This window comes from Gymnoscopelus microlampas (assembly GCF_963454915.1).
Source record: "Gymnoscopelus microlampas genome assembly, chromosome: 2".
NCBI lineage: Eukaryota > Metazoa > Chordata > Actinopteri > Myctophiformes > Myctophidae > Gymnoscopelus > Gymnoscopelus microlampas.
Window position 1 is genome coordinate 15187832 of NC_139939.1, and position 27267 is coordinate 15215098.

The following is a 27267-nucleotide window of genomic DNA, read 5'->3' on the forward strand; positions in this document are numbered from 1 at the left end:
TGGCATCAAAATATACTTAAAAGTACCAACAGTAAAAGTAGTCATTGTGCAGAGTGTCCCATTTCACAAGTTCAAAATGTATACACATATTTTCAAAATAGCATTTTCAAATAGCCGAAATAGACCTTTTAAGTGGTTAATGTATGTTTAGTAACACAAATCTACATCTAAAAAGCAACTAAGTAACTAAAGTTTTCAAATAATTGTAGTGGAGTAAAAAGTACAATATTTCTCTTTTTTTGTTTTAATACTCCACTAAAGTAAAACATACCTCAAAATTGTACTTAAGTGGGCTACAAACTTGAGTAACTGTGCTTAGTTACTTAGTTTCCACCACTGTTCACAGGACAGGTCGGTGTGCTTGTTTCTCTCGCGATATCTGGCAAGCCCGGCGTCGAAGCCACACAAGGTCATTAAACACGTGTGATCGACACAGTGACAGTGAGAGTCTGAAGGAGCTTGTTGTGTCACAACGAACATACTTTCTAGAAGCGTTGTTATTTATTCTACATAAACAGTAATCATGGCCAGAGGAGGCCGCAGCGCCAGCCGTCCGTCGGCTCCATCAAGGTAAATGTTGTCACGTTATTATGAGTCAACTTTACTGCTGGTAAAGTCATACTGTATGTAACTGTGTTGTAACCCGTTATGTCTCCGTGCGTAGTGCGACGTTGCCGCTTGCCGACTGGTCCTCGTGACACACCGTGCTTATATATGAGAAAATTCCACTGCCGTGCGAGGTCTCCGTGTTTAGTAAAAATAAATGAAACTATTTCGCTACTCACCAATACAAAGGTTGTTTTGTGTTGTTGAAAGTCTATTTTACAGGGTGGGAAGCCTTTCAGCACCCCACTCTCTCTGTATAATACACTTTTTGGGCAGAAAATAAAATATGTCCGCCAGTCGGAAATTATTTTATTTGTTCCACTGCGCTCCCTACAGATCTGGTCAACATAACTTACCATTGACCAGATCTGTAGAGGGCGCAGTGGAGTAAATACAATAATTTCCGTCTGGCCCACATATTTTATTTTCTGCCCAAAAGTGTATTATAGAGAGAAGGTGGGGTGCTGAGAGGCTTCCCACCCTGGATAATAGACGTTCAACAACATAAAACTGCCTTTATTTTGCGAAATAGTATTGTTTAGTTTTACTAAAGACTGATACCTAGCATGGCAGTGGAATTTTCGGTCTATGATCAGCCTGGCTGAGCGCTAGAGAGAACTCTACGCTCTGGACATTAAAGCCTAATTAAATTAACTTAAGTCTCCGTTGCCATGCGACGCGTTGTGAGCCCGTAGATCAGTTATTTTCTGCATGGAGTATGAATGAAATGGGATGTAGCCTATACTGATTGATTGATTGATTGATTGATTGATTGATTGATTGATTGATTGATTGATTGATTGATTGAATACTAATTAACAGTTTGAAAATACAACTACAATACATTGTAGTTTTAATACAACTACAATGCTAAAGAAAGCACTATGACTTGTTTCCATTGGGGTCCCGTGTATTCAATTCATAGGAAATGAATCTATTGTACTGGTGATCTATTGTAGACAGATGCTTACTATGTAGGCTATGTTAAGCTTCCAGACAGGTGGGTGTGCGTCATTAGTTTGGACCAACAGACATGTCTGTCTGTTAACAAGGTCACCAGGTGAAAGGTCAGCATGTCTCTCTCTAAAGTGTGTGCAAATATGAAAGTTAGAGCCCTGGGGGGACCCCCTGTCAAGTGGATCCAGTCAGTGGTTACATTATGGCAACATTTGGCCTGGATATATGGTTCACTAACTTTAATGAATACATTAATGTTTAGTGGTTAGTGGCAGTGTAGGACGATCCGGTATGATACAGGTAACTTCCAAAAGACACACATTCATTTTGTATAAAGCAAGGTTCATGTGGCTCTTTTTAGGTGTATATATTACCCTGACTAGGACTACCTAAACTTTTAGTAAGCATCATCATGATCATCAATGTGCCCCAGAGTTCTTCTGAGACACACGCTGCTTCCACTGGTTTCTGACTTTCTGTTAAAGGTAGGGTAAGTGATTTGCTTTGGTTAAAATAATTATTAAACAGAAAATGCATTTTCAGTGCTCTCTCCTGATTGGCTTAAACTTCGTCACCTACCTGAAAATGTACTATATTCTGTTTACTAAAGAGCTGGAGAGACCCCTGTGACCGAACAAACGCTCTGTAGCAATGATTACAATCAGAATATAACACTGTAACCTTTTAACAAAAAAACAAAAAAAATACAAAAAGAAAATCACTTACCCTACCTTTAATTAATAGTTCATTCACAGTCCGTTGTGCATCCCTTCTTAGAACATCTGGAAATATGACAGGTCTGCTTCCTCTTGGTGAGCAGGGAAAAGTCTCTCAGAATAGCCAAGGAGATCTGGTCTTTTGCTCTGTAGCAATGTCCAGCAAAGTAGACTCACTCTTCTTTGTCCCTCAACAACTGAGATGAGAGGGATGGCGCTGTAAATCAGAGCTTTCATGGGATGGTTCCTGCATGAAAGCTTCTGGACATGCATGAGAAGTCTTTCCATAAAGACAATCCTGTATCTCTTCATTCATTGTCCATGTTTCGGAACCATAGAGAAGGATTCTTTCACACAGGCTTTGAAAAAGTTGATGTTGGTTGCTATTTTGACACCTGGCTGCCATATTATATGTAACTTATAATAAGCACTCTAGGCCTGTCCTTTGCTTGCCTTTCTGCTGCTGACTGCATGGTGTATTATGGTATATATAGGGTATATGTAGGTTAAATTTAAAAGGACATTTACTGTGTGCTGGCTGTTTTCTAAGTTTAGTAAAAGCCAGTACAAAATATTCAGAGTGATCACTTATGATCCTAAATTGAGGCATTTATTTTAAGATGGTTTCTTCCAGGGTTGTGTTGCCATCATTTGCAGCTCAACAAACAACATTCTTTGATGGGATTTAATATCAAATGGCCTCAAAATCTCAAATGCACGACAATATATGGGTGGCTTTGAAGGGCCAAATCGAAATTAGAGGGGACATGCCCAGAGCTCATATGACACGTTTTCATTCAAGAGGTGTTAATTTGCCTCCAGGTTACATTAAAGGGTGAGCTTGTTAATTCACTCTGAGGGTGTCTGAGCGCACTGTCATTCGAAAATGCAGTGTTCAGTGTGTTGCCGTTTGAAAATTCTGAGCACTGGGCTTTGGGAGAGCGCAGACCGCACACCAGATGCTTTAGAGTTGACATTTTATCCTCTCATTGTCTAAAGTTTAGACAATGAATGAGAAGACAAAATGTTATTACAAGTGAAGTAACATTGTTCTTTGCATATTCCGCCTAGAATTCCACTGCCAGCAACGTTATACTGTTGTATTATGTTAGTGTATGTGACAATACAAAACCATGAAAATCCTTTAAAATGGTACAAACATATATTTTATCACAGCAATTATAAATCTGTTTGGCCAAATAATTCTCATTTGTAAACACTCTTGATGAGAGCGAATTCCGATCAAGAACGCACCCTAATTCATAGGGTTAATCAAAGTAACGTGTGCGCAATGTCAGAGAAGGGACATTTGAGTGCGACCTTTCTTTCTCCCCAGAGGCTATCCTCTGTGGTGAGTGTTGTAACTTGACATTCTGTAATGACTAAGGCCTTTTCTGTGTTTGTCTCGTGCTCACAGCCCAGCTCCATCCTATGCTCCAGCCCCTGTTCATCATCCACCCCCAGCTGCTCTGGCCCCCGCCGCCGCCCCGTCTCAGGGGCCCGGCCTCATGGCCCAGATGGCTGCCACCGCTGGTGGGGTGGCGATTGGCTCAGCCGTAGGCCATGTTGTGGGAAGTGCACTCACTGGAGCTTTTAGTGGAGGCAGCAGCAGTAGCAGCAGCCCGGAGCCAGCCAAGCCTGCATACCAGGTGAGTGGGGTTAGAAGATGTTCACCACTTAAGCCCTATTTAAAAGACACAAAAAATACCCCAGGGCTATTTTCAAAAAAATATATATGTTTTTGAAATTGTGGCTCTTTAATATACTAATTGAGTAAACAATCACATTCACATGGTATAACATGAGTTTTCCAGTTGTAGGAGAAGGGAAGTGATAACATACTAATCCAATCAGGTTTGCATAATGACAGCGTGTGTTGCATGTTTTGATGACTAGCAAACTTGACTGAAAGCGTAGAATGTAAACAGCTATAGTTAACCACTTTGTTGCACGATGGTGTCGCACAGTGAATAGCCAATCTAAGTTCACAGCGCATCACACACATTGTGAGCTTGTACATCAGCTATTTTCGTTCCTTTTCGGCTACAATGACATACCCAAAGCTGGGATGCCAGGTTGAAAGCGGTTAATTTTGTTGATGGGGTTATGTGTGTATTAGGGATAGTGAGCTGTGTACTGTATGTACTGTATGAATGTAGGTAAATGTAGACCCTGTCATTCCAGGAGGCCCCTAGGCCCGCTCCTGCCCCAGCTCAGCCTGGCCCATGTCATTTCGAGGTTAGACAGTTCCTGGACTGTGCCACCAACCAACAGGACCTCAGTCTGTGTGAGGGCTTCAACGAGGCCCTCAAACAGTGCAAGTTCTCTCACGGTAAGTCTAAGCGATTGACTGGATTCAAACGCGTTTTCAGATAAATATGCATTCAACTATAATGAATCTCCCCTTCACATCCTAAATTTGGTAATTCTGTCATTCTGTATGTTGGATGTTTTGTATTAAAAGCACAACAACACTTTGGTTTGGATTGTGTGAACTTTGCCATTATTTAACACCAAATATTTGCAAGGTCTTCAATACTTGCTCCATGGATTAAAATGTATCTATATTTGACAGGGATAATGCACAATAAATACAGTACATTGCACTAGAGATAGCTAAGAGAGCATTTACATCTGTGTAGTCCCTGGGTGTGCATCGTCAGCAGCACATCAATTCTGAACATAGATTCAAAATCAATGGAAAATAATGGAATGGAACTGAAAATATTATGATCCAATTTATTCTCCCTGTTGACATACGTTTCATATGGTGAAACGGGTAAGAAAGTCACACTTTTAGCACACAAACAAAGCAGATTCTGACTATGTATAAAATTGCTTTAAAAAAATATATTTTTTGCTATTCGTTGCTATTCGTTTCTTACTTGCCCAGTTAGTAACAAACACGGTGGTTGGGTCTCGGAAGCATACCTTCCGGAAGTTCTTCCTAATTAAAAAAAGAATATCAGCAGGAAGTTGGCATTTTTTTTTTTTTTTTTTTAAATGACATTGAAACCTGTTTCACCTTGCAATGCAAGTCGAAGGGGATAATTCTTTGGCTCATCAGTTCATAATCTACGGAGCAACTATTACTAATATACTAAATATTTACACCACCAATATTTAGAGTTATATCATGACAAGGTAACTACATAACATAACCCAAACCTCTACCACAGTATCTTTGATTAGATAAACTTAAACATATTTTTCTTGGTTTAGAAATACAGTACATCTATCATTTCTAATTGTTTGTTCTTTTTTTGTGCTTATCTGCCTAGGTGTGTCGTCATTGGTGTAAAGGACACATTTCAATATCATACCCTAATAAACCTTATAGTCAAATGAAACAGATCTTAATTCCACTACAGTCAGTACAGATTCAGTTTGATCTTTGTTTGTAAGTTGATGTTTTTGATTGATATGAAAAGATTGCTGCTTGGAATGTACAGTATGTCATAACATTGAATAAATAGTTGGTATCCACCTTCAGCTGCTACCTGTCTGTGTTGACTCTTTTCTGTTTCAGTGATGAGTTTGTTGTGTGAATATTTGTCAACCACTTTCAACCTGTGTCCTTATTTTGGGCATTATAGGTGAGAATTGTACCCAAAATAAAACATTTTAAAAGAAAAGAAAAGAAAATACCCAAAAATGGAAAAGATACCCATTTACAAGCTCACATGTGCTTGTAGAACGGCTATTTTCACAAAGTCACACATAATGAATGTATTACAGAGTAAACATTTTGAATGACCTGGCATAATAAAAAGAGAGCTTGATCATGTTTTCTTTTTTTAACAATGGTAATATAACACACATCTTGTCCTGAGATATGAGCTATGTAATTTTGACCTTGACCTTAATTGTTGTGACTGAATGGGTACTAGGGAGGCTTGTCTGGGAATCAGAAGGCCTCCGGTTCGCTGTATTAATAGTGCACACTGCTCGTAATTGTTAAGATGGGTTAAATGCAGAGGACGTGATGTTTTTGACCCAAACGTGAATCACCTGATTTGTGCAGGGTTTCACGAAAATCTGCTCGTTCATTCTACAGATATTTTTGTTCATTTAATACCGACAGGAGCAAATACAATACCTTGCAACATTTAAATGAAATGCACGTCTTACACATTGGGTTTTTAAAGGTGTGTTTAGATTTTTTTCTTTTTATGATGCTTATTAGATGGTTTTATGTTTTATGTTGCACTGCAGGTGACTGAGGGGAACAGTAGTTTAATATTTATGTATGTAAGTACATAGTGAAATAAAGTGATTCTGATGCTGGCAAGGGAATAATATTTCTAATTATTTTATTTGAGTCTCATCTTGTATTTTACCATTTTATTTTGCAATGTGGAGGGTAGAATCTATGGATGAACAGTAAATGTTATCTGCTAGAGTACAGAGATCATACAACCTTCACATCCTGTGCTGAGTGAGAATAAAGACATACAGAGACATAATCTCCTCTCGGGTCTGTACAGTAAGCGAATGAGAACATGATAAGGATATGTAACAATAAGCATTCTTCAGAAAATAAAACATAAGGATGATAATTATGTAACAATAAGCATTCTTCCACAGCCTTGTGTCTCTGTTGTTTCTACAAAACAGGCTCTTTCACTGTCATGTGCCACTGAAAGACAGATTGTTGGAGAGGGGTGTGGTGGTTTGATTAATTGATTAACTGGATTTTCAGGCCTGTTTTGGTGAGATACCTATATAATGCACCCTATGCACAGCAGCCATATTGTGAAGACATTCACAGGTGTTGCTAATGATACTAATGAAGGCTCTGTTCCATTCTGGTCAAACAGAGTCAGGGTGCTGATATTGTGCATGTTGGCTCCCTGGAGACACTCTACTACACCAGTGGGCCTAAGGTTGGGGTCCAGGGACCCTCATGGGCTTCCAAATGGCCCCTTACGGGTGTGTAACTCTGAGAGTGTACAAATGGAACCAAATGGACCCTTACGGGTCCATTTGGTTCCATTTGTACAGAGTTATGATTCTGATTCTGATTCTGATTCTGATGGGGGTCGTGGAAACCACTGTGCTACACTAAATGGAACAGAGCCTTCATTAGTATCATTGGTAACACCTGTTAAGGAAGTGATAATATGGCTGCTGTGCATAGAGCCTATAGGCTACCTGGTGTGCTTTCTGAAATAAACTGTTAGAACTTGTTGCAATGTGCATCGATTCCACGGAGTAAACCAATCTTCCCACGTGGGGGCAGTATACGTATTTGTTTCATAGTCTGTCGCTAATGAAGAAGACTTTCTCCCATGAACAAGTGACGGACTTGACCACCAGGGGCGTTAGTTGTCCCTTTCTCTTTCCCATTCCCCAAGCAGCGGATCCGTTGGCTTCCATTCTCTCTCGTCTCACTCCACGTACAACTCGTACAGTAATAATAATAAGCCACAATGCCTTTTATTGACTTGGAAACTAATTTGCCTGCGAACAAGTTCTCTGAGGACTTCCTGAAGAAGCTGTGTGCGACCACTGCTGCTGTCCTGGGCAAACCAGAGGACGTGAGTTATAGTTGTTGTGTGAATAACACGAGTGAATGAAACGATCTGTTCTGTACCCTGCTGTGCTGTGCTGAGCTTGCATAATACTCAATGTCATGTGCGTATCCGAAAATAGCAGATCTACAAGCTCACGTCGCGTTGCATCGCGACGGCTGCGAGATTGTAGATCGGCTATTTTCGGCGTGCGACACTGTCGTGCGGCAAAGTATAAATTATGTTACAGGCTGCTAATATGCATAAATTATTATGATCTGATGATGTAGAACTAAAGTTGGCCTACTCTGATTTATTTCTATGTTTAGGCTAGGCCTACTACTAGTAGCAATACCATAATGTAGTACTCTGTTTATTAGTAAAAGTTGCATATTTACAAATGTAAGCACCTCACACCCACTCTTTATTAGTTACAACTGGCCAGTAGGCCTACTAAACTCATTACACTAGCCTAACCATTATGCAGATTGGCCCACTTCACAATAACTCATTATATGGATTGTAATTTGTAAATTATGAATGTGTTTCATCACTAACCTATTTCACTTAATGTATGTTTTGTAAACCTGAAAAGTAATCAGCAAGCAAAGCAAAGACATAATTGAGCGGAGTAGAAGTATACAGTTTTAAGACATGGAGCAACATGCAGTTTTTGATTACAAAGCCTAAAAGGCCCAACAAATAATATTTGTATTCATATGTTCCAATGTTCAAAGCCAAAAACACAATTAAATCGTTAATCACAGTTATTTGTATGACAATTAATTGTCAACTTAAATGTTGTAATCGTGACAGTCCTATTTGAGTGAAGGCACTTACTTACTTACTTTCCATCACTGGCGTTTATATGCACACATAACCTGGTCTCAGTGAGAGGGTCTCTCATTGGACGCATGACAACTGAATTAACAAGTGACTTTTTGTGTTGTTGCAGAGGATGAACTTAGTGGTGAAAGCAGGGCTGCCAATGCTGATCGCTGGCTCATGCTCTCCGTGTGTGATGCTGTCTGTGTCCGCCATCGCCGTCACCGACACCGCTGAGAAGAATAAAGCGCACAGCGCCAAGATCTTCCAGTTCCTCACAGGAGAACTTGGTCTAACTGAAGACAGGTTAGTAGGTTGTACACTATGGTCCTGCCACCATGTCTGACTGAAACAATGGTTTAGGAATTGAGAATATGCAATGATTTAGGCCATGGATGGATCTTCAACAAAGTTACTACAGGGGGAGGCCGCCAAACCTTTGTGCGATGCCTGAAAAAATTTGAAGACCCCTGATTTAGGCATCAGTTAACCTCACATATGGTCTTCTTGGCATGACATGGCAGTTTCCAGTTGTGTTATGCAACAAGCTGATTTATATGTAGCAGTTACGCACATGGAACTGGGTGAAGTTATGAAACCACAATACATATGATAAAACCAGATGCTCTAATACGTGCTCTTGATTCTGTAGAGAAAAAAAGAATACTTCCTTGACTTAATAAAAAAAATGTTATATAGACGAGGTGCGTGTACAAATGGAACCAAATGGACCCATAAAGGTCAAATTGGTTCCATTTGTACACTCCTCTGAGTTGGCTGTACCATACAAGGTGTCAAGATTGCCAATATGGTACAGAGGAGTATAGACAAAAGATGTATTTATTTAAAAAGTCAAAAGGATAAATTAAAATAAATAAAGTCATATCTCAATATCTGTTTTAAGTTGGGCCTGTTTTGCTAATTCACTCTTAACTGCGTTAGGGATAGTTGAGCCTTTTAGCCACAGTGCATATCAGTACAGAGAGCTCATGGTATGAAAAGAGGAAAACAGCATAATAAAGTCAAGTCAAATCTTATTATAGCCCAATATCACAAATAATGTCCAAAAGGGCTGCACAACCAAACAGTAGTAATGAGTGCATGAGGCTACTGCTGAGAGCTCTAAGAAGCTCCAATGCAAGCCAGATGTGTGTTAGTGTGGGGCTCCCCACCTGTTCTGCTGTGCTACGTAACCTTATGTACAGATTTATGTGTTGGACATCTCATCGCTGTCATAACGGACCCTACACGCCGTTCTGTCAGGTTCTTCTCTAGACTGTGGAACCATTGGCGCACATGTTTGTATGTCAGAAACTGAATGTGGGCTATTTGCATTTTATTTTTTATTTTCCTTTCTTTTATTTTATTGTGTTGTGTTGTTAAATTGTGATATGGATCTCCCTGGGTCTGAAATAAAGATTGAATTGAACTGAATAGTAAAAGCAACAATAAATACAATAGAACCAAGGAGTGCAAATGTCATACATACTACATATAGGCGCACATAACAACAATTTGTAATTACAACAATGAGTGCAAAGTACATACAGTGCATGCGTACAATCAGTGGTCTGTACCTCGTAGATGGCCCATATGTACAGTAATATAATCTACCTAATGTAGAGGAGGACTTTCACTATATATTGGAGCAGTTTTCTGGAAGTACAACATTCTAATTAGCATAGTAATGTTTATAGCTATTTTAATGTACTTGTTATTTTTGTCATTTTGAGGTCTACATACATAGGTACTCAATGGCTCTAAAATAAATTGATTTAAGTAATTGAAGTATATATATATTTTTTGCTATCTTTTATATCCAACCACTGTCAAGGCCATATAAAGTGCAGTGTGTATTGTGTAACTGTAAATAATACATTAGTCCATTGTTATCGCTTAGTCTGCAAGTTCAAGAATGTTTGAACAAAAATGTGAAAGTTCAAGCATGTTTCTTTTTCTTTTGCCACCAAAACTTTTAAACCTTTTCCAACAAAATATGTTTTTTCAACTCAGCTGAGTTCAGATATTTTCATCATGTGACTTAATTTGTAATTAACTTAATAACTTAGTAACTTAAGTTCAGAAAACGATATTTCAGTTGAAGGTAGATTTGCTGTAATTTAACTTCCTTCATTGTGTACTGTAGTTAGTGGTGTAAATAAATGATATGTTCATATGACAGTTCAAAGTCAAATTAAGTAATTAGGTTAAGTGTAGTTCCCCCAAAACTAGGTATACGTTTTAAGTATACGTCTTGTGATTAACATGGACATCTATCGGTCACTTTGGATTCTCAAGTGCTTAAACATCAGATCTTTTCACCCAGACTGAGAACATGTGTAACTAATTAACCAGAGATATTTGATGTCATAAACTGAAGGGACTTTATACTCTGGAAGGGTGACTGTATGACCTTGATTGACTGAATTAACTAAATGGCTGAAAAAAAAAGACAGGCCGGAATCCGGATCTTATTGTAATGATCTTATTGTAATACATGTATATCGAAACAACATGTATAACTGAAACATAAGAACAAAAAATAACTGAAACAGCCAAGTGATTGTTCTTATATGCGTGCCTTCTATCTTCCATTTGCACATTAGACTTGACACTGCCGCTAAAGATAGAAAGATACAGGATATTTTATGCCTATGCTTGTGCACTTTTTGAGCTAAAGTATAATAAGATCTGCAAATTGTACTTGCACACAGTGGCGTACCCACTGTAGAGGCAGGGCAGGGCTGCCCAACTAAGATCTCGCCTCCCCTAAAAAACCCAAATAACCCGAAAAGATGTCATTGCGTGCTTAATGTCCTCAAAGTCACGCATCCAACAGGCTTTGAACTGAGCAGATAATGGCCAAAACATCTTGAAAACGGCCACTTTCGACGGTTTTCGATCGCCGATTTTCGACTGAGTTGAAATTTCTTTTTGAGGGGTAATAGAGGGGGGGGGGGTCTCGCCTGCCCTAAATGTAAATCCTGGGGACGCCACTGCTTGCACATTTTCAACACTGCTGCTAAAAGACAAGATATTGTAACTGCACATTTGTTATACTGCTGCTAAAACATAACATATTGTACCTGTCTCTAAGAGAAGACCCCAACCTATTTGCATTATTTAAAAAAACATTATGCTTACGTTTTATTACTATTACCTTGTTGTATTATTTTAGCACAGTTCTGAGGAAGTGGTCCCACAAACATTTCACTGCTTGTGCTTACAAGTAAGTGACAATTAAAACCCTTCTTCATTCTATTGTTGTGACCCTCAGGATTGTCATCCGGTTCTACGCGCTGGAACCCCACCAGGTCGGGAAGAAAGGAACCGTCATGAGCTTCTTGTGAAGGATCATTCTGACTACCAACGCTGTACACTTTAACCTTGAAGTCCATTCCAAGAAGACAAGACACTTTCTGAACTGAAAATCAGTAGTGAATTTAAATATTCAAACGTTAAAAAATGTCTTTGTATGTGAGCACCTACACAGTGAAATCCTCATTGTTATACAAATAGAACCAAATTGGTTCCATTTGTATTCTCTCTGAGTCAAATTAACATTGAGGATTTTACTCTATCTGAACCACATGAACCCATCTTGACTGAATTTGAAAGGGCTTGTCACAGTGATTAAAAATATGTTCCAATATTTTTAATTAGTTGTCTAATAAAATCTTTATACTCAATACAGTCAAATCTGGAGTATCAATGAAGCTCTACCTGTGTTTCCTGCCTACTGCAGTGTTGCTATGATATCTTAATTTCCCATGTGATCAGTAAAGTCCTATAGATATATCTATCGATCTACAGTATCTATCTATAAGTGCACCCAGGTACAATTGTAATGTACACTGACTAAAGTTAGCACTCCGGATTTTACTACCGTATGTATATTAATTCACATGTTCTACTTATTCCACATGCAATCTAATATTGCAACCCATCACTGATGATTTAAGTGTATACTTAAATGTGATACTGTTAATATTGCCATGTGGCCTAGATGGATTTGGGGTCAACTGTATCAGTTAGTGATTAAATGCTCCTGGAAATTTAACGTATGATGACTGCATTCTTTCTCAATGAGAAGTATTGATTATTTATTGTTCAATCAGTACCAGGGTTCTACATTAATTAAGGTATTTTGTAGTCGTAGTTTAATTCCATGGTTTTCAAATTGTGGTCCTTCAGGGCATCCACAGCCAAATGAGTAGCTTAATGTCACTGTAATTCTATTCAATTGAAATGATGTATATGGTAGTATGCATGAACAATTATGACATAATAGAATTTAATCTAAAGCAAAATATATCAAGCAACATTTCATATTACCATCCCTAATGTTCCACGGCCTAAAAACGTTTAAAAAACACCTGCCTGGTCTAGTCCATGTTTCTCAAGTGGACATCTAGGTCTACTTGTGGGCAGTACTGTTTGTCAACCAGTAGGTGTCCTACTACATCAGGGTCTACATTTCTCAATAGAATAGTATCAGGTTCCAACCAATGTAGCTGTAGTTATCGTGCAACATAGCTTACTCTGCCGTACAGATTGATTCAAATTTGTATGCAGTCATTAAATTCTGGATTGCAGCTTTAATAAATGTATGTACTAGATGGTATATAATAAATGCCTATTCTAGAAGGAAGCGAGAACCAATAGTTAGGCCTATATTCAGAGTTAATTATTTTAACTTTATTTATAGTATAAAAAGTTCAATTATATTTTGATATAATAATATTGTAACATGTATTCATGTATTTATTTATTAGCTGTAGTCATCATCTAACTCAGTGTTTCTCAATCCTTTTTTTTTGGCTCAGGGCACCCCTGTAAATAACCTTTTTCCATCTATGGTACCCCTGAATAATTACATTGATAATTTATAGCACCTTAAGTTGCATTTGTGTCATATTACAGCACGTAAATGTGTTATTCTTTACCCCAAGATACAGTAGGCCTATGCCAGAGGACTTGAGAGAGCTGTTTCCAAGATTGAAAATAACTTAGGCTACTTGAGTTGACATTTAACGGTACCACTCAAAAGTCAAAACCCTCAGCATCCGTATTCTAGGGGGATCATGAATTCGCCCAAAAAAATGATTCTATTTTTGGCAAAGAGATTTTGTGTAGATCGAAAAAGGATGCACCATTATAGCCTTAGGCTACAGTAGCCATGGTGCACATGAGGCGTATGACAGTCATGTTTCAGGGCTAGGCTACAGTGCAACCCAGGTTCGTTTTACTGAGTAGGCCAGTTAAACTGGCCAGTTATTGATACATTTCAAATCAGTATTCTGCGGCACCCCTGGACTTGCGTCACGGCACCTATACTAGAAAGAAAACCCCGATTTAACTCATCATGACTGTAGCCCTGAAACCAGCCATGGGTGAACTTCAACCATCGATTGATTGATTGATGTACTTGTTATTGATTGTAATAGATTGATGTATTTAGTAAGACATGAGAACAACAGTACGTGGAAGTACATTCCACATTTTTGTTGAATAGCAGGTGTTTGCACTTTCTACATGTATATCTACATAAACGTTCGGATGTAAAATATAAAGTGCTTAATATGGCCACGGATGTTAAGATTATGTACGGGCCCTCAGAAGTACCCGTATCTTCCGTATTGTTCAATAAAAAGCATTTTAATCTGATCGGTGGCCATTTTCTCCGTAGTTTCTCCTTTTTGCTTTCAACTATGCGACCCTATCGGTTGGGAGGTGTATTGCACTCTGATACATTATAACTCTATAAGAAAATGGCCACCAATCGGATTAAAATTATTTTTATTGAACAATACGGAAGATACGGGTACTTCTGAGGGCCCGTACATAATTGCAACATCCATGGCCATGGGCTAATTACTTTATATCTGGAATCTGAACGTTGAGATTGTACGGGCCGTAAATGGAAAGAAAGTGCAAACACTATTTTGAAGTTCATCCACATCCATGCCGTTCGTGTGATCCATACATGAGTCATGACAGGCCGTTCTTTTGACAAGCAACACTGTTGTACTACGGAGTATAAATTTGGCTTTTAGAGGCGTGTCGTGACTCTAGAGTAGTTAATGTCGTGGGGGAGATGGCTCTGATTCTGTTTAGTGTTGCCATGTCCGCTTATTATAAGTGACTTTGGGATCATTCTTCTTTTATGTTGCTTGTAAATATTAGTCGTTGCAGGGCCAGGGTTGCGGTTTTTTTGGGCTTGTATAGTGTAGTTGCTTATTTGGGCTCGTTTCTAAATGTTGTTTCAACTTGTTTGAACGAGTGGTTTTCAAACATGTCCATGGACGGACCCCCATCTGAAAAAAATGTGTACCAGGGAGGGACCACCCTGTCCTCACAGTGAGGACAGGTTGTTTTGGTTGCTTGTTTCTCTCGCAAAATCTGGCAACACTGATAATGACCCCAAAGCTGCAACAACTCAAACAAACGGTGATCGGTTGGATCTAGAACTCTAACATTCCTTCACATCCTCCACACAACATCATCAGTTATCATCATGTCCGTGCAGTTGTATGTGGACATGTTCTCTCAGCCCTGCAGATCTGTGTACATCTTCTGCAAGAAGAACAACATTCCCTTTGAGTTGAAAGAAGTCGCGCTGTTTGAAGGTACGTGTTAAGTACACTGTCAGCTGCTCCGTTGTGGTCGTCAGACTTTGTCAGTGGTGGAAAGTACTCAAATTGTTTACTTAAGTACAAGTATCAGGTCAGGGTACCTAGAAATACTCCGTTACAAGTATATGTCCAGAATTCAAAATAAATGTACTTGAGTAAAAGTATAAAAGTATAAAAGTATTGGTGTACTTAAGTACCAAAAGTAGATAGTACTCATTATGCAGAATGTCCCTTTTCACAAGTTTTCATGTATAAAATGTATTAGAAAATATGTTGGAAATAGCAGATCTACAAGCTCACAATACATTGGTAATGTTTTAGTTTGTAGTTGTTCAGTCACAGAACAACACAACTTATAGCCAAATGGCACTGGACAGTGGTTCTGGTTCCCAAACCTTTTAGCTCAAGACCCAAAAGAGAAATTAACTTTTTGACATTATGTTGGAAATCATTTAATTGATGAAAAATTGTGATAAAAAATATTTTTTAAATATATATTCTTCAAATGGAAGACCCAAAAAAGGGTGAATATTTACTTATAACCCATAACAATTGGTACGTGACCCAAACATGGGTCTCGACCCACTGTTTGAGAAACAGTGGCCTAGAATAACTCTGTAGTGGTTTTAATTGAGTCTGATTGTCATGAATAGATTGTTTAATCCACAAACATAACATATAACCCTTTTATGAATGAAACACTGACAAATATCACCAAAACAAATGAAAACAACTACAATCTGGGAAGCCTAGGCCTAATTTATCTGACTGTAAAATGTTCAGTTAATAGCTCTTTGGATATGAGCAATGTCAGACAGTGGCCGAATTGGCTTATTTAGGAACCAATGAGTTGCATCTTAAATTAAAGGACCACTTCATCCATTTTCAACTTAACTTCATATAATTCACAAATGCTCATTACAAGATGGCACCATTTCTGTCTACTAGTGAAAATAGCAGATCTACAAGATCACAACGCGTTGCTTCGAGCTGCGTCGCATGCTTGTACTTCTTAAACTTTCGATGGAACTTATTTTATTTCTTTTTTTTGTTTAAACCTTTTTAAATATTTTGAAATCAGAAATCTGCCTACCAGTGACATCATCTGTAGGCAGCTTTGGTCATTTCAAACATGATTTTAAACTTTTGTTTTATTAATGCAAGAACAATGTCTTCTATTATAGCATGCTAACTTTCCAGTAAAGGAAAGCCTGCAGTTTCTATTAGCTTGCAACCCCATTGATGATGTCACTGGTAGGCAGGTTTCTGAACTGTTCAGTCCTCCTGAGACACAGACCAAAGAAATAGACAGAAATGGTGTCATCTTATAGTGAGAATTAGTGAACACCAATTATATGAAGACACTCAAGACAGGTTGAAAATGGGTGAAGTGGTCCTTTAAGAAAAAGGGGAATGTCCACACATGATATACTGCTCTCCCGTCTTTATTTATTTAAGCAAAAATAATGAACAACGTTTCGCCCGTGTGTAGGGCTTCATGATCAGGTTGCAGACATAGGCAACAATATAGGTTAAAAAAACATTTTATTTGTATTTTATATGTTTTCTTTAACCAATTGTTCAGAAGTATTGCCCCTTAATTGATGTATTTTTGGTAGGGGAACCTCACAGAGAACTTTAGCCTACCTATTAGTTTATTAACTGATTGAGTGGTGGCACTCACTGACTCTGACCTACATAAAGGGTTCCAAAGCCATATGCAGCTTGTAACCTGATGAAGCCCTTCACGGCCAAAACGTTGTTCCTTATTATTGGTTAAATAAATAAAGACGAGGGAGCAGTATATCGCGTGCAGACATTTGTTTTAGTTTGAGTGATTGAGGGGTCATGGCACATGGAAAAAGTTAACTGTTGAATAGTGTCCTGACTTTTAGCCTACATTTTCAACTTGTCACTTTTGTGTTGATAATTAGGCTAATGTGGGCTCCTAGAATAGTGCAGTTGTCATGTTACACTGATAATCCCATTTGGTTCTTCTGTTTGTCAATCCCAACACTGGTGAGAAAATCATGTTCCTTGGCCTTTTTTAGGTGAACACTTTGGTGATGAATTTGGGAAGATAAGTCTGATAAGAAAAGTCCCTGCAATTAAAGATGGAGACTTCTGTTTGGCTGAAAGGTGAGCAGGCTACTGTATACAATAAAATGATAGAATTACACTTAATTTACAAATAGCAAATGAATACATGTATCCAAATACATTAAAATAAATGTATTACCCAAACACAGGCCTACATTTCTCAATGGAAGAGTAGGGAAATTACCTCCAATCACTATGTGCTAGTTATTTTTGTACTAACATACTGTACCCTGCAGATTGATCAAAATAGAATTGTATTATATTAAAACAAATTCTGGATTGCCGCTTTAATACAACTCGACACTTTTAAAGAAAAGCAATGTGCTTTCTCTCTCTTACATGGCTTTTTTGTATTATTTACCACTGCAGCATTGCAATACTGCAGTACCTGGCTGAGAAGTACAAGACCCCTGACTTCTGGTACCCAGCTGACCTGCAGAAGAGGGCCTGTGTCAATGAGTACATGTCCTGGCAGCACATGGCCATACGATGGCATGGCTCCAAGATGTTCTGGCTCAGGGTGGGTTCACACACATCGCTTACACAACTAAACTATGAGCTTGTAGCTCTGCTATTTTTGAAAAATCTTGAAAATCTGTGCAAATCTTTGAATATATACATATTTTTTAAAGCGAACATTTGTAACTCAAATCTTTGCTTCTGGGGGGTCCCTAGAACAAAATATTTGACAAATAAAAAAATATATATTCAAAGATTTGCACATATCTTCACAATTAAAAAAAGAAATAGCAGATCTACAAGCTCATATCGCAGCACTCGGTGCCATGCTATGAGCTTGTATATCTGCAATTTTTGGAATAGCCAAAGAAATCTTAAAATGACACACAGTATGCGTTCCCGGTCTTAATGGGTTAATTTAACCACTTGAACCCTAGTCCTAGCATCCCTATTCTGAGGGGAACATTAGTCGAAAATGGGCGATCTGTTAGCTTGTAGATCCGCTGTTTTAGGCAAAGAGATTTGGTGTAGAGGGGGTCTGTGTCCTTTGTCTTGTCTGTGTCCCTTTTATGTCTGTACAGTATATGGAGTTCTGATTCAGCCATACCCAAATATGTAGTCCAGGCTAGTCTATGATGTCAGTGCTATCTCGTCATATTGCTGACATCAGGGTCTCCATAAATGGGAATTTGCGTCTCGTAACCTCTGTGAGCTTGTAATATCTCGATTGTGACATCCTCAGTGACACCAGTGAGATTTATGTTATGTTTGCTATACAAGGCAATTTTAGTATAGGATAAAGATAACAAGACAGGGCCTAATTAATAATGGCATGGCTTCCATGTGGATCTCGGACGTCATGTGGCCAATCTATGACATCAGCACTATGACCTCAGTTATCTCCATATTTGGGCAAAGTTTCAGCCCAATCCAATCTTCATTGACTTCCAGTATTTACGTTTTATATAAGTTAAATATTTCAACAACTATAAAACGTGAGAAATATTCAGGGATTTACTTATCTGGCCTACAATTAATTTGGCACTGAGCGTTTCAGAGGTTTGTGAGATTAGCCACACACAATTCAATTCAAAGGGCTTTATTGGCATGAGAAAACATACGTTTACATTGCCAAAGCAAAAAGCACAATACAACAATACAGCAATACACACACACACACACACACACACACACACACACACACACACACACACACACACACACACACACACACATACACATACACATACACATACACATACACACACACGCCTAGACGGCACGGCCCCTACAGTAAGTAAGTAGCCGTGGGAACCAAAAATTCCCAAGCCATGTGGCCCATAGTTCAGGAGCCTATCTCTTAGGCCTGTTTCTGTAGTGACGCTAGTATGTTGTTGTCTTAATCGGTTGGTCTTTGTATTTTGTCTGTATTGTTTTTATTTTGACCGTGTATAGCACTTTGGTCTACCTTTGGTCATTGTAAATGTGTTATATAAATAAAGTTTGAGTTAAAACACTTTAATTAAACCCACCTCCCAATCTCAGGACGGACACTAAAGGCCAGTCCACACCAATGCAACTCCATCAACTTGCGACTACTTGTACTCGCAACCATTATCCCCAATGGCAGTTGCAAGGAGTTGTATTGGTGTGACATGGCCTTAAAACTGTTTTGTTGCTAGGAGTTGCGGCTAGTTGCATTGGTGCGGTTTGGCCTTAAGAACAAGGACACTGAGCTGGCCCCTTTGCTTTTAAGCACCTCACCATAAAAGCACTGTTAACACTCGTTATTTCACTGCGTACATTCCAGATAGTCAGATGAGGATGTATAATGTATCCAACAGAAACATGGTTTGAACTGTTAGATTAGTGATGTTACAAAGTAACCAGCAACAGAAAGTATTGCAAGGGTCAAAGCTATATACCCACACAGGTGTGACAAGCATTCCTGTGTCCTAAGTTTGTGTACTAGGTCCAATTCTCTTTCAAGTCCTCATGATATAATTTAATTTGTAACCTTATTTGGGAGCGTGTGGTATTTACAGTTCACAGCAAACTTCACAGATTTTCAACCTGAATCCCATTGTTCTGATGTGGAGATCATATTATGGTTTAACCATTACTTTACGTAGAAATATAAGTCACTTTGTTGCTATAGCCACACATTTCTTCTTTATATTGCATTTCCAGGTGTTATTTTCAGATGGTTTTCAAGGAAAGAAAGCACCGGACTCATGACAAAATACATTTTTAATAATAAATAAATAAAATACTTTTATTTTACAGTTATGTGGTTTCTGTGGTTCACATTAGGAGTTTCACTGCTGAAAAGTCATTATAAATGTTTGTGGAGGTGTCAGGGGAAGATCTTTTGTCAATGCTGGGAGTTGCTAAAAGGGTGTGTTTTTGTTTCACAGCTTTTGGTTCCAAAGATTCTGGGCATGGAGGTCCCCCAGGACAAGCTGGATGCGGCCTTGGAGGATCTAAATGGCTCTCTCAAACTGCTTGAAGAGAAGTTCATACAGGACAAGCCCTTTATCGCAGGAGAACAGATCTCATTAGCGGATCTGGTGGCCATTGTGGAGGTCATGCAGGTGAGCAGGAGGAATACTATCATTTATAGCAGTGGATCCCAAACACCATTTTTATGGGTCGCAAGTAAATATTCCTTTGTTTTTTGTTTCCTATACTTTGTTTTTAATTATTGTTATTTCAAAAGATTTTCAAAAATACCCCACCCCAAAAAAAGAAAATCCATAAAAAGAAGTAGTAAAAATAGCTGATTTTCAAGCTCACAACTTGTCGTGACAACAGAGTCTTATGTCTCAGTGGAAGACCACCTCCAACCACTGAAATGTGCTAGTTAATATTGTATTAACATACTCTACCATACAGATGTACTAGTTACATTGTATTACCATTCTCTATCATACAGATTGGATAAAATATACATTTATAAACATTAGTTCCGGATTGCGGCCGTACTTCAATTTAGGCCGTACAACCATTCATTTAGTAGACAGCTAAATCTGTAGTGTCAATTTAACTCTTGATTGTTCAAATGGAAAAGAAACAAAATTAACCTGCTAGGGTCCGTTTGGTTCTGATTGTTCACTCTCTGTTTGTTCACTCTCTGAGTTCAATAACACTGAGGATTTTACTGTAGAGAGGGGGTAAGTAGGGGCAAGGCAATTGTATTTGTATAGCACAGGGGTTTTCAACTGATTGTGAACCAGGGACCACCACCCTGACTAAGAATCAACCTGGGGACCACTGTTGTGTTTGGTGAGGATATGAGCTAAGTGCTTTGCTAACACTTGCTACTGTATGCATACATCCCATGATGCATCCCGCTGTTTCTCAACCAGTGGTCCATGGACTACACAGACACATGCAATTATATGGCCACATTTCCTAATAATGATGACTCCATCAGGCAATCCGGTACACTTCCCCTTCTTGAGATTCTAACTCCCTTTTCTGTGGAATTTCTTGACCTCCGGCTTCCCATAAACTGACAACATTGACATGTCATCATAGGTCACCAGGTCGATAGTATGCGCTGTTCCATGAAACAAGAAGAAAAAAACATATTGCAACAAGGTCAGGGACCACATGCAATACCTTCAGGGACCACAAGTGTTGAAACCTGTTGAAAACCCCTGGTATAGCACATTTCAACAAGGCCTGTGCTTTACACAGAACATCAAGCAAAGGAATACACAGAGCATCAATAAAGAATGACCCAGAGACTTATTTGCGGTGACTAACACTTTTCAGAGGGTACACAGTGAAATCCAGACTGTTGATTTAATTCGGCACCTTTCAGAGTGAATTGAACACTGTATTTAGCTTTGTACTCGTGCATGTCTTCGTGACAGCCTGTGGCGGCCGGTTTGGACGTGTTCGAGGGGAGACCGCGGCTCAGCGCCTGGCGGGACAGGGTCCAGGAGACCATCGGAAAGGGGCTGTTCGATGAAGCTCATAAAAAGATCCTCGCTGCCAAGGAGATGGTGGCGACCATGGACGACAGCAAGCTACAGGCCTTCAAACCCAAGGTCATGAGATTGTTTATGTGATGACCAACGGTCACTGCTTGAGGTTGATAATACAGCACAGATGATCAACGTTATATCTTTCATACTTATTGTTGAAATAATTGTATTATAGTATACTTTATCCAGCTACAGTCTGGTCAACTTGTAATCCTATTATCTTAACCCTTTAAGACCTGGAACGCACCTTTTTTTATTTGAGCTAAAAAATATTATTTTACACTTTGGCTGTTTAAAAATAGCAGATATACAAGCTCATAGCGCGGCACCGAGTGCCGTGCTGCAAGCCTGTAGATCTGCTATTTTTGAAAAATGTTTTAAACATTTTTAACTCAAATCATTGCTTCTGGGCGTCCCTGGAACTATATATTTTGAGGTGGGGGGTCGGCGGCCAAATACATATCATTTTGGGGGTCCTTGACATGAAAAAGTTTGAGCACCTCTGAAATAGAAACATACGTTTTTCAGAATACTGTTTGGATTTAGAAGACATTTGTAGAATGGGCTTCAGGACAGGTGTTAATGGGTTAAAAATTATGCACTGTAACCTAATGGCCTTAACATGTGAAAGCACACTTTTTTTAATGTGCCGCTTTGTGCCTTCGGACACAATAAGGCGTTGTTGCATAATGTTCTGGAGGAAAGTGAAATGTGAGAGCACTCGATCCCTTCAGCAGCAGGATTGGCTGAATGATATCTCTGCAGGCCACAGTCTCTGTGTCCACACAACCTCCAGAGGCCATTTTCCAGCTCCATTACTTACACTCATTGTAAGCAGTGAAATCAACGCCAGACCTTTCCCTCATTTCATGCAGTCAAACGGTCAGCTGTTCCCACAATGTGAACAATCGTGCAAAGCAGATGTTTGCACATCTGTAATTCTGTCATTTCAATTGTTGTATTGATAACTGAATTAATATCATTGTAGAATTATGAATGAAGTTGCAGAGATGACCACAGTTATTTGGACTTACAACTTGTGCAGATTGCACAAATGTGCACATAGCATTTTGCACCATACTGTACACTATTGTACTTTATATGTCCTGAGACAACTTGATGTGATTTGGCACCATTGAATTGAATTACACTCAGGATAATTGGAAGTTTATTTTCTTACATGTAGTCTACTTTAACATTTAAACAGTTCAAAATCAGGTGTCCTTATTTTGAGCGTGTCATTTCAACAAACCCACAAATGTTCACAAATTGCAGAACTACAAGCTCACAACGCACGTACAAATAGGCTATTTTCACCACATGAAACTGTCCATGGTTAATGTGGGACAACAGGTGTGTCTGTGTGTGTTACAATAGTCCCACAAACCACATTCATGAACCATCTGGCTCTGCGTAAGATCAACATTTGCTCATGACAACCTCACAACGTAAAAGCCATAACACAGTTATTTGTACTTCATTCATTTTGGTACACATTTCTCTTCACATTTCTTTCTCTGCCATTTGTCCTTATACTTGTCTGTTAATAAATCATAACCATATTATTCTGTTTGTTTCAGTGATGTTAGGCCTAAGTCACTTGAAGGTTTGCATCCACGCTCAAGTTGACATTATGAGGAGCATCCCTGAAACATAATGTGCTCCATAAGGTTCACTAAATGTTTCCACTTTTAAGTGAGTGAAAGTGATATTTTGTTGGTAAGTGTTAAATGGCTTCTGATAGTAATCTTTGTAAAGAGTGTTTGTTAAGTAAGGGGGGTCTCCCTGTCTCTCCATCTCTTTAGAGATAGAAAATGTGTTTTCAGGTTAGGATATCAATTTTATCCAATCGGGAGAGAAAACTGATACAGGATAAACAGTGAAGTTTGAAGTGATGGGGGGAGGGAGAAAGAATTGGAACAGTATACAATTTGAGGATTTGTGCTGCAAAACTTGGATGCAACAGTATGTGAATGAAGGGTTTGTTGTACAGTAAGTGTCATGCTCTCTGCATCCTTCATCCTAGTGCAACAGCACTGCCATCTAGTGATGGAATTGTTAAACTTCATAGCACCTACTGTTAGCAGAAGGTCATCTTTCTTCCAAACAACATTTAGGCACTATACTATTTAATAAATGGATATAGAAAATACATGTAGAACAAAAAAAAGGGAAGCCTGCAAACTTAATATCTTCCTCAAATAATATATCAACATGTTTCAATAGACCATATTCACACAGCGGCCATGTTTCTATGAAGTCAATGAAAGTAGCCACCCTGGGTGGCGGCACTTTCAATGTTAAATTCCAATATGGCCGCCGTGTGAATATGGTCTATGTATGTCAGGATGTGATGTGACCAGAGTCTCAGTTGAAAGAGACTAATAAGGTGTAAAAACACCTAAGAAAAATGAACTAATCAGAACACAGTGGATAAGAGGAAAATAAGCAATGCACACAATTCATCTAGAGGCAATCAATATTTTCAATCAATATGAGAAAGATACACAAAATAGAAACAAATATAGAAAATACACTTTTGAAATGTATATAGAAAATACATTTGAAAAATTACTTGCAAAGATCAGACACCAAAAGAAAACATCTACAGATCAATATTGATGGGGAACCAAATCCTTCACAATTAGAAGATAAATTATAATGTATACAACTATTAAAGACATGATCGAGGCTCAATAATGTGTAAAAGAAAAGCTTTAAGGATTAACAAAACCAAGAAAAAAAAACTAAGTACTGACAGTATAGGAAATTACATTTAAATATAAGAGATACTGGAATTGTGAGCTGGGCACTACAGTGTAAAGCCTGGTTTATGCTTTGTTGCATGACAGTGAGGCACACCAACATTTCAGTGTGATGACGAGGCATAACACACTGCCTTCCAACAGCTGCCGCTACAGCACTCACTGGGGCCTGTGTCCTGGCGGACCCCTATACCCCCAACCAGGAAAAGGGGGTCTCACCAGAAACAGCACAGCAAATGGACTGGGCCATTTACCATTTACTCAGTGGTTTTCTGTCCGAGACACACCAAAGTGACACCTGTATTCCATTCCATGCAAAATAGCCTCTACAACATGTGTTATTGATTGATTGATTGAATATTTTATTAGGCAAAACAGCACAGTTACATTTAAAATACTTTCATAAAAGTCCTTGCGGTCTTGTTTCCAACGAGGTCCTTGATATTCAATTCATAGACATATATAGTGGCACCACAGTTCAAATATCAATGCAAAAAAAAACATAACATTATGTACAACAAAAAATAAAACTATGTTTATATAAACAGTATAAGAACAGGGGGGGGGTCGTCTTGTCTAACGGGAAAATAGTACTACCTCCTTTTTTGGCCTTCTGAAAGGTGAATTTTCAGGGCTGTTTTATCACTTTTTATCACTTATCATTCCGTTAATGTTTCCTTTTATTTTATAATGCTAAAAAGAGTGTTTTACCATTCATGCCCTATTTCATACTTTTATAAATAAATTTAAAAGTAACATTGTAAAACCCGATATGACACCTGAGCATGTAGATCGGCTGTTTTCCATCTTTTGTGTGACGTGCGATTTTGTACTGTCTATAGGGCATTCATTTACCCCCCAAAAAAACATAAACATTGAAATATGGATATTCAAAAATTCTGCCCAACAGCAACGATATCCAACCCCCTGGTCATTACACAATACTCTAACTGGAGGGTGGATGAGGAACTGAGATGGATTTCTTCGAAGGAAGTGTTAGCGGCCTGTTGGTCAACCTTTACTGTACAGTATGTGCTTTGTTGGAATTAAAACCCAGCTAGCTTCCTTGACTGAGTCAGTGTAATACTGCTTTTCAAATACACTTTACTAGCAGCAGCTGCCCTAGTAGCCCTACCCTTTCTTGTAAATCAAGCCAATCTTTATTTGTACTGCATTTTCATATAGGCTACAAACTCTGTGCACTTCATGGGACAGCAACACCCAGTACAAAAATACTGCATGCAACATTTTGTATATTTAATGGTAAATGAACTGCATTTAGGGCTACAGTGTATATAGGCCATTCAAAACACTATAATTACAGTATCCTATGCATTGTTTGTACACACATGGCAAAGTCAGCTCTGCAAAGTACCAACCTGCTCATAGGGAGCAGTTCGGGGTTCAGTGTATTGCTCAAGGACACGTTGACATACTATTTCAGGAGAAGCCGGGATTGAACAGGGAACCTTTCAATTCACACACAAGTATTCTTACTCTTGAGAACTGCTGTCTAAAGATCTTGTGTTTGTCATAAGATTTATTAAGAAGGTATTGCCTTATTAATAGGAAATTCTATTCTGAGATAGAATTTGCTTAGGTAACCGACAAAACAGGTCTTTATTCACCTGCATTAATGTCAATCAGTTTGGTCCCCCAAAAAACAACAGATGTGACGGTTAATTTCACTTCATCCAGCTCTACAATGGCAAACCTTCTCTGGGTCATTTCTGGGACAATATCCAAATCATGTTTAGTCAAGTGTATTTAAACAAACTGGTCAACTTAGACATTTTCTAGACAGGATCTGTACATATATCGTATTCTTGTGCTGAACAAAAACAACTGGGCTCACACTCGCTTTGGACAAAAAGGAATAATGTCAGCCATTGTCAGACCTTTGACATGATCCTGTTTCTGGGTTGACAAAAATGAAGGTCAAGATTCAATTCTTCCTGTGAGCAAGAAGACAGGGGTAGAAAAGGAAAGTTACATAGTGCAGCTTTAACTAAATAGACTTTTAAGCTTTATAACTTTCTGATTGATGAATGTTTTAATTAAAACATGATACATTTGTGTGGAATTGCAATAAAACATGTAGTGGAATTCCACACAAATCTACTATTTACTGGTCAAAAGTAAGTTTTTCATCTATTGTTTATCACATTACGTGTGGCAGAATTTTTCCATACGTGCACAGTCCCCAATACAAACGTCATCTATCAGGAAATGTCACCTGTCAAACTGACATATTTGGGTTGGATCCATCACGTACCATTGAGTTCAAGCTCCTTGGGAGAGCGCAGAGTTGCGACACCATTTGTTTTCCTGCAACATAATGTTGACACATGAGTCAAAGGCCAACATGTTTTATTGTACGTTAAAATGATTAAGTGGCTCAGGATGTGTATTTAAAGGGCAGAACGGCCTCCTCGCTTCACTCCATCACAAGCAGATACCACAGCAACAGGAGCTCATATTCATCTCAATCTGGTAAGAGATCTACCGCTTTTAGCTGTACACTTTCCATTAACAACTTTCAACTCGCCTTCCAACCGATTTTGGCCATGTCATTGGAGGCGAACATTTGTAATATTTTCAAAAATAGCTAAAATAGCCAATCTACTAGCTCTCAACGCATTACAATGTGACACGTTGTTTTTTCTCTCATTGCCTCTCTCCAGGTCAACATCTTC

The 27267-nt window shown here is 38.6% G+C and overlaps 3 protein-coding genes across 3 annotated transcripts; all 3 read left to right on the plus strand.

Annotated features, from left to right (window-relative positions):
• Window positions 1–410: 410 nt before the first annotated feature.
• chchd10 (coiled-coil-helix-coiled-coil-helix domain containing 10) lies at window positions 411–5784 on the plus strand. Its single transcript, XM_084078047.1, has 4 exons — window positions 411–570; window positions 3697–3928; window positions 4464–4611; window positions 5561–5784. Exons 1-4 carry the CDS (start codon window positions 524–526, stop codon window positions 5578–5580), a joined length of 447 nt encoding a protein of 148 aa, XP_083934173.1. The 5' UTR covers window positions 411–523; the 3' UTR covers window positions 5581–5784.
• Window positions 5785–7631: 1847 nt separating this feature from the next.
• ddt (D-dopachrome tautomerase) lies at window positions 7632–12664 on the plus strand. Its single transcript, XM_084078059.1, has 3 exons — window positions 7632–7819; window positions 8748–8923; window positions 11895–12664. Exons 1-3 carry the CDS (start codon window positions 7712–7714, stop codon window positions 11965–11967), a joined length of 357 nt encoding a protein of 118 aa, XP_083934185.1. The 5' UTR covers window positions 7632–7711; the 3' UTR covers window positions 11968–12664.
• A 2377-nt stretch (window positions 12665–15041) lies between these two features.
• gstt1b (glutathione S-transferase theta 1b) lies at window positions 15042–22296 on the plus strand. Its single transcript, XM_084078002.1, has 5 exons — window positions 15042–15246; window positions 17304–17391; window positions 17722–17872; window positions 20229–20405; window positions 21693–22296. The coding sequence occupies exons 1-5, from the start codon at window positions 15135–15137 to the stop codon at window positions 21888–21890; spliced, it is 726 nt and encodes a 241-aa protein (XP_083934128.1). The 5' UTR covers window positions 15042–15134; the 3' UTR covers window positions 21891–22296.
• The last annotated feature ends 4971 nt before the right edge of the window (window positions 22297–27267 follow it).

Coding starts and splice junctions, on each gene's coding strand:
- chchd10 (XM_084078047.1), top strand. CDS start 524: ATGGCCAGAGGAGGCCGCAGCGCCAGCCGTCCGTCGGCTCCATCAAG. Junction 571..3,696: donor CGTCCGTCGGCTCCATCAAG/GTAAATGTTGTC, acceptor TCGTGCTCACAG/CCCAGCTCCATCCTATGCTC. Junction 4,612..5,560: donor ACAGTGCAAGTTCTCTCACG/GTAAGTCTAAGC, acceptor TTATCTGCCTAG/GTGTGTCGTCATTGGTGTAA.
- ddt (XM_084078059.1), top strand. CDS start 7,712: ATGCCTTTTATTGACTTGGAAACTAATTTGCCTGCGAACAAGTTCTCT. Junction 7,820..8,747: donor TCCTGGGCAAACCAGAGGAC/GTGAGTTATAGT, acceptor GTGTTGTTGCAG/AGGATGAACTTAGTGGTGAA. Junction 8,924..11,894: donor CTTGGTCTAACTGAAGACAG/GTTAGTAGGTTG, acceptor TGTGACCCTCAG/GATTGTCATCCGGTTCTACG.
- gstt1b (XM_084078002.1), top strand. CDS start 15,135: ATGTCCGTGCAGTTGTATGTGGACATGTTCTCTCAGCCCTGCAGATCT. Junction 15,247..17,303: donor AGAAGTCGCGCTGTTTGAAG/GTACGTGTTAAG, acceptor GGCCTTTTTTAG/GTGAACACTTTGGTGATGAA. Junction 20,406..21,692: donor CCATTGTGGAGGTCATGCAG/GTGAGCAGGAGG, acceptor TCTTCGTGACAG/CCTGTGGCGGCCGGTTTGGA.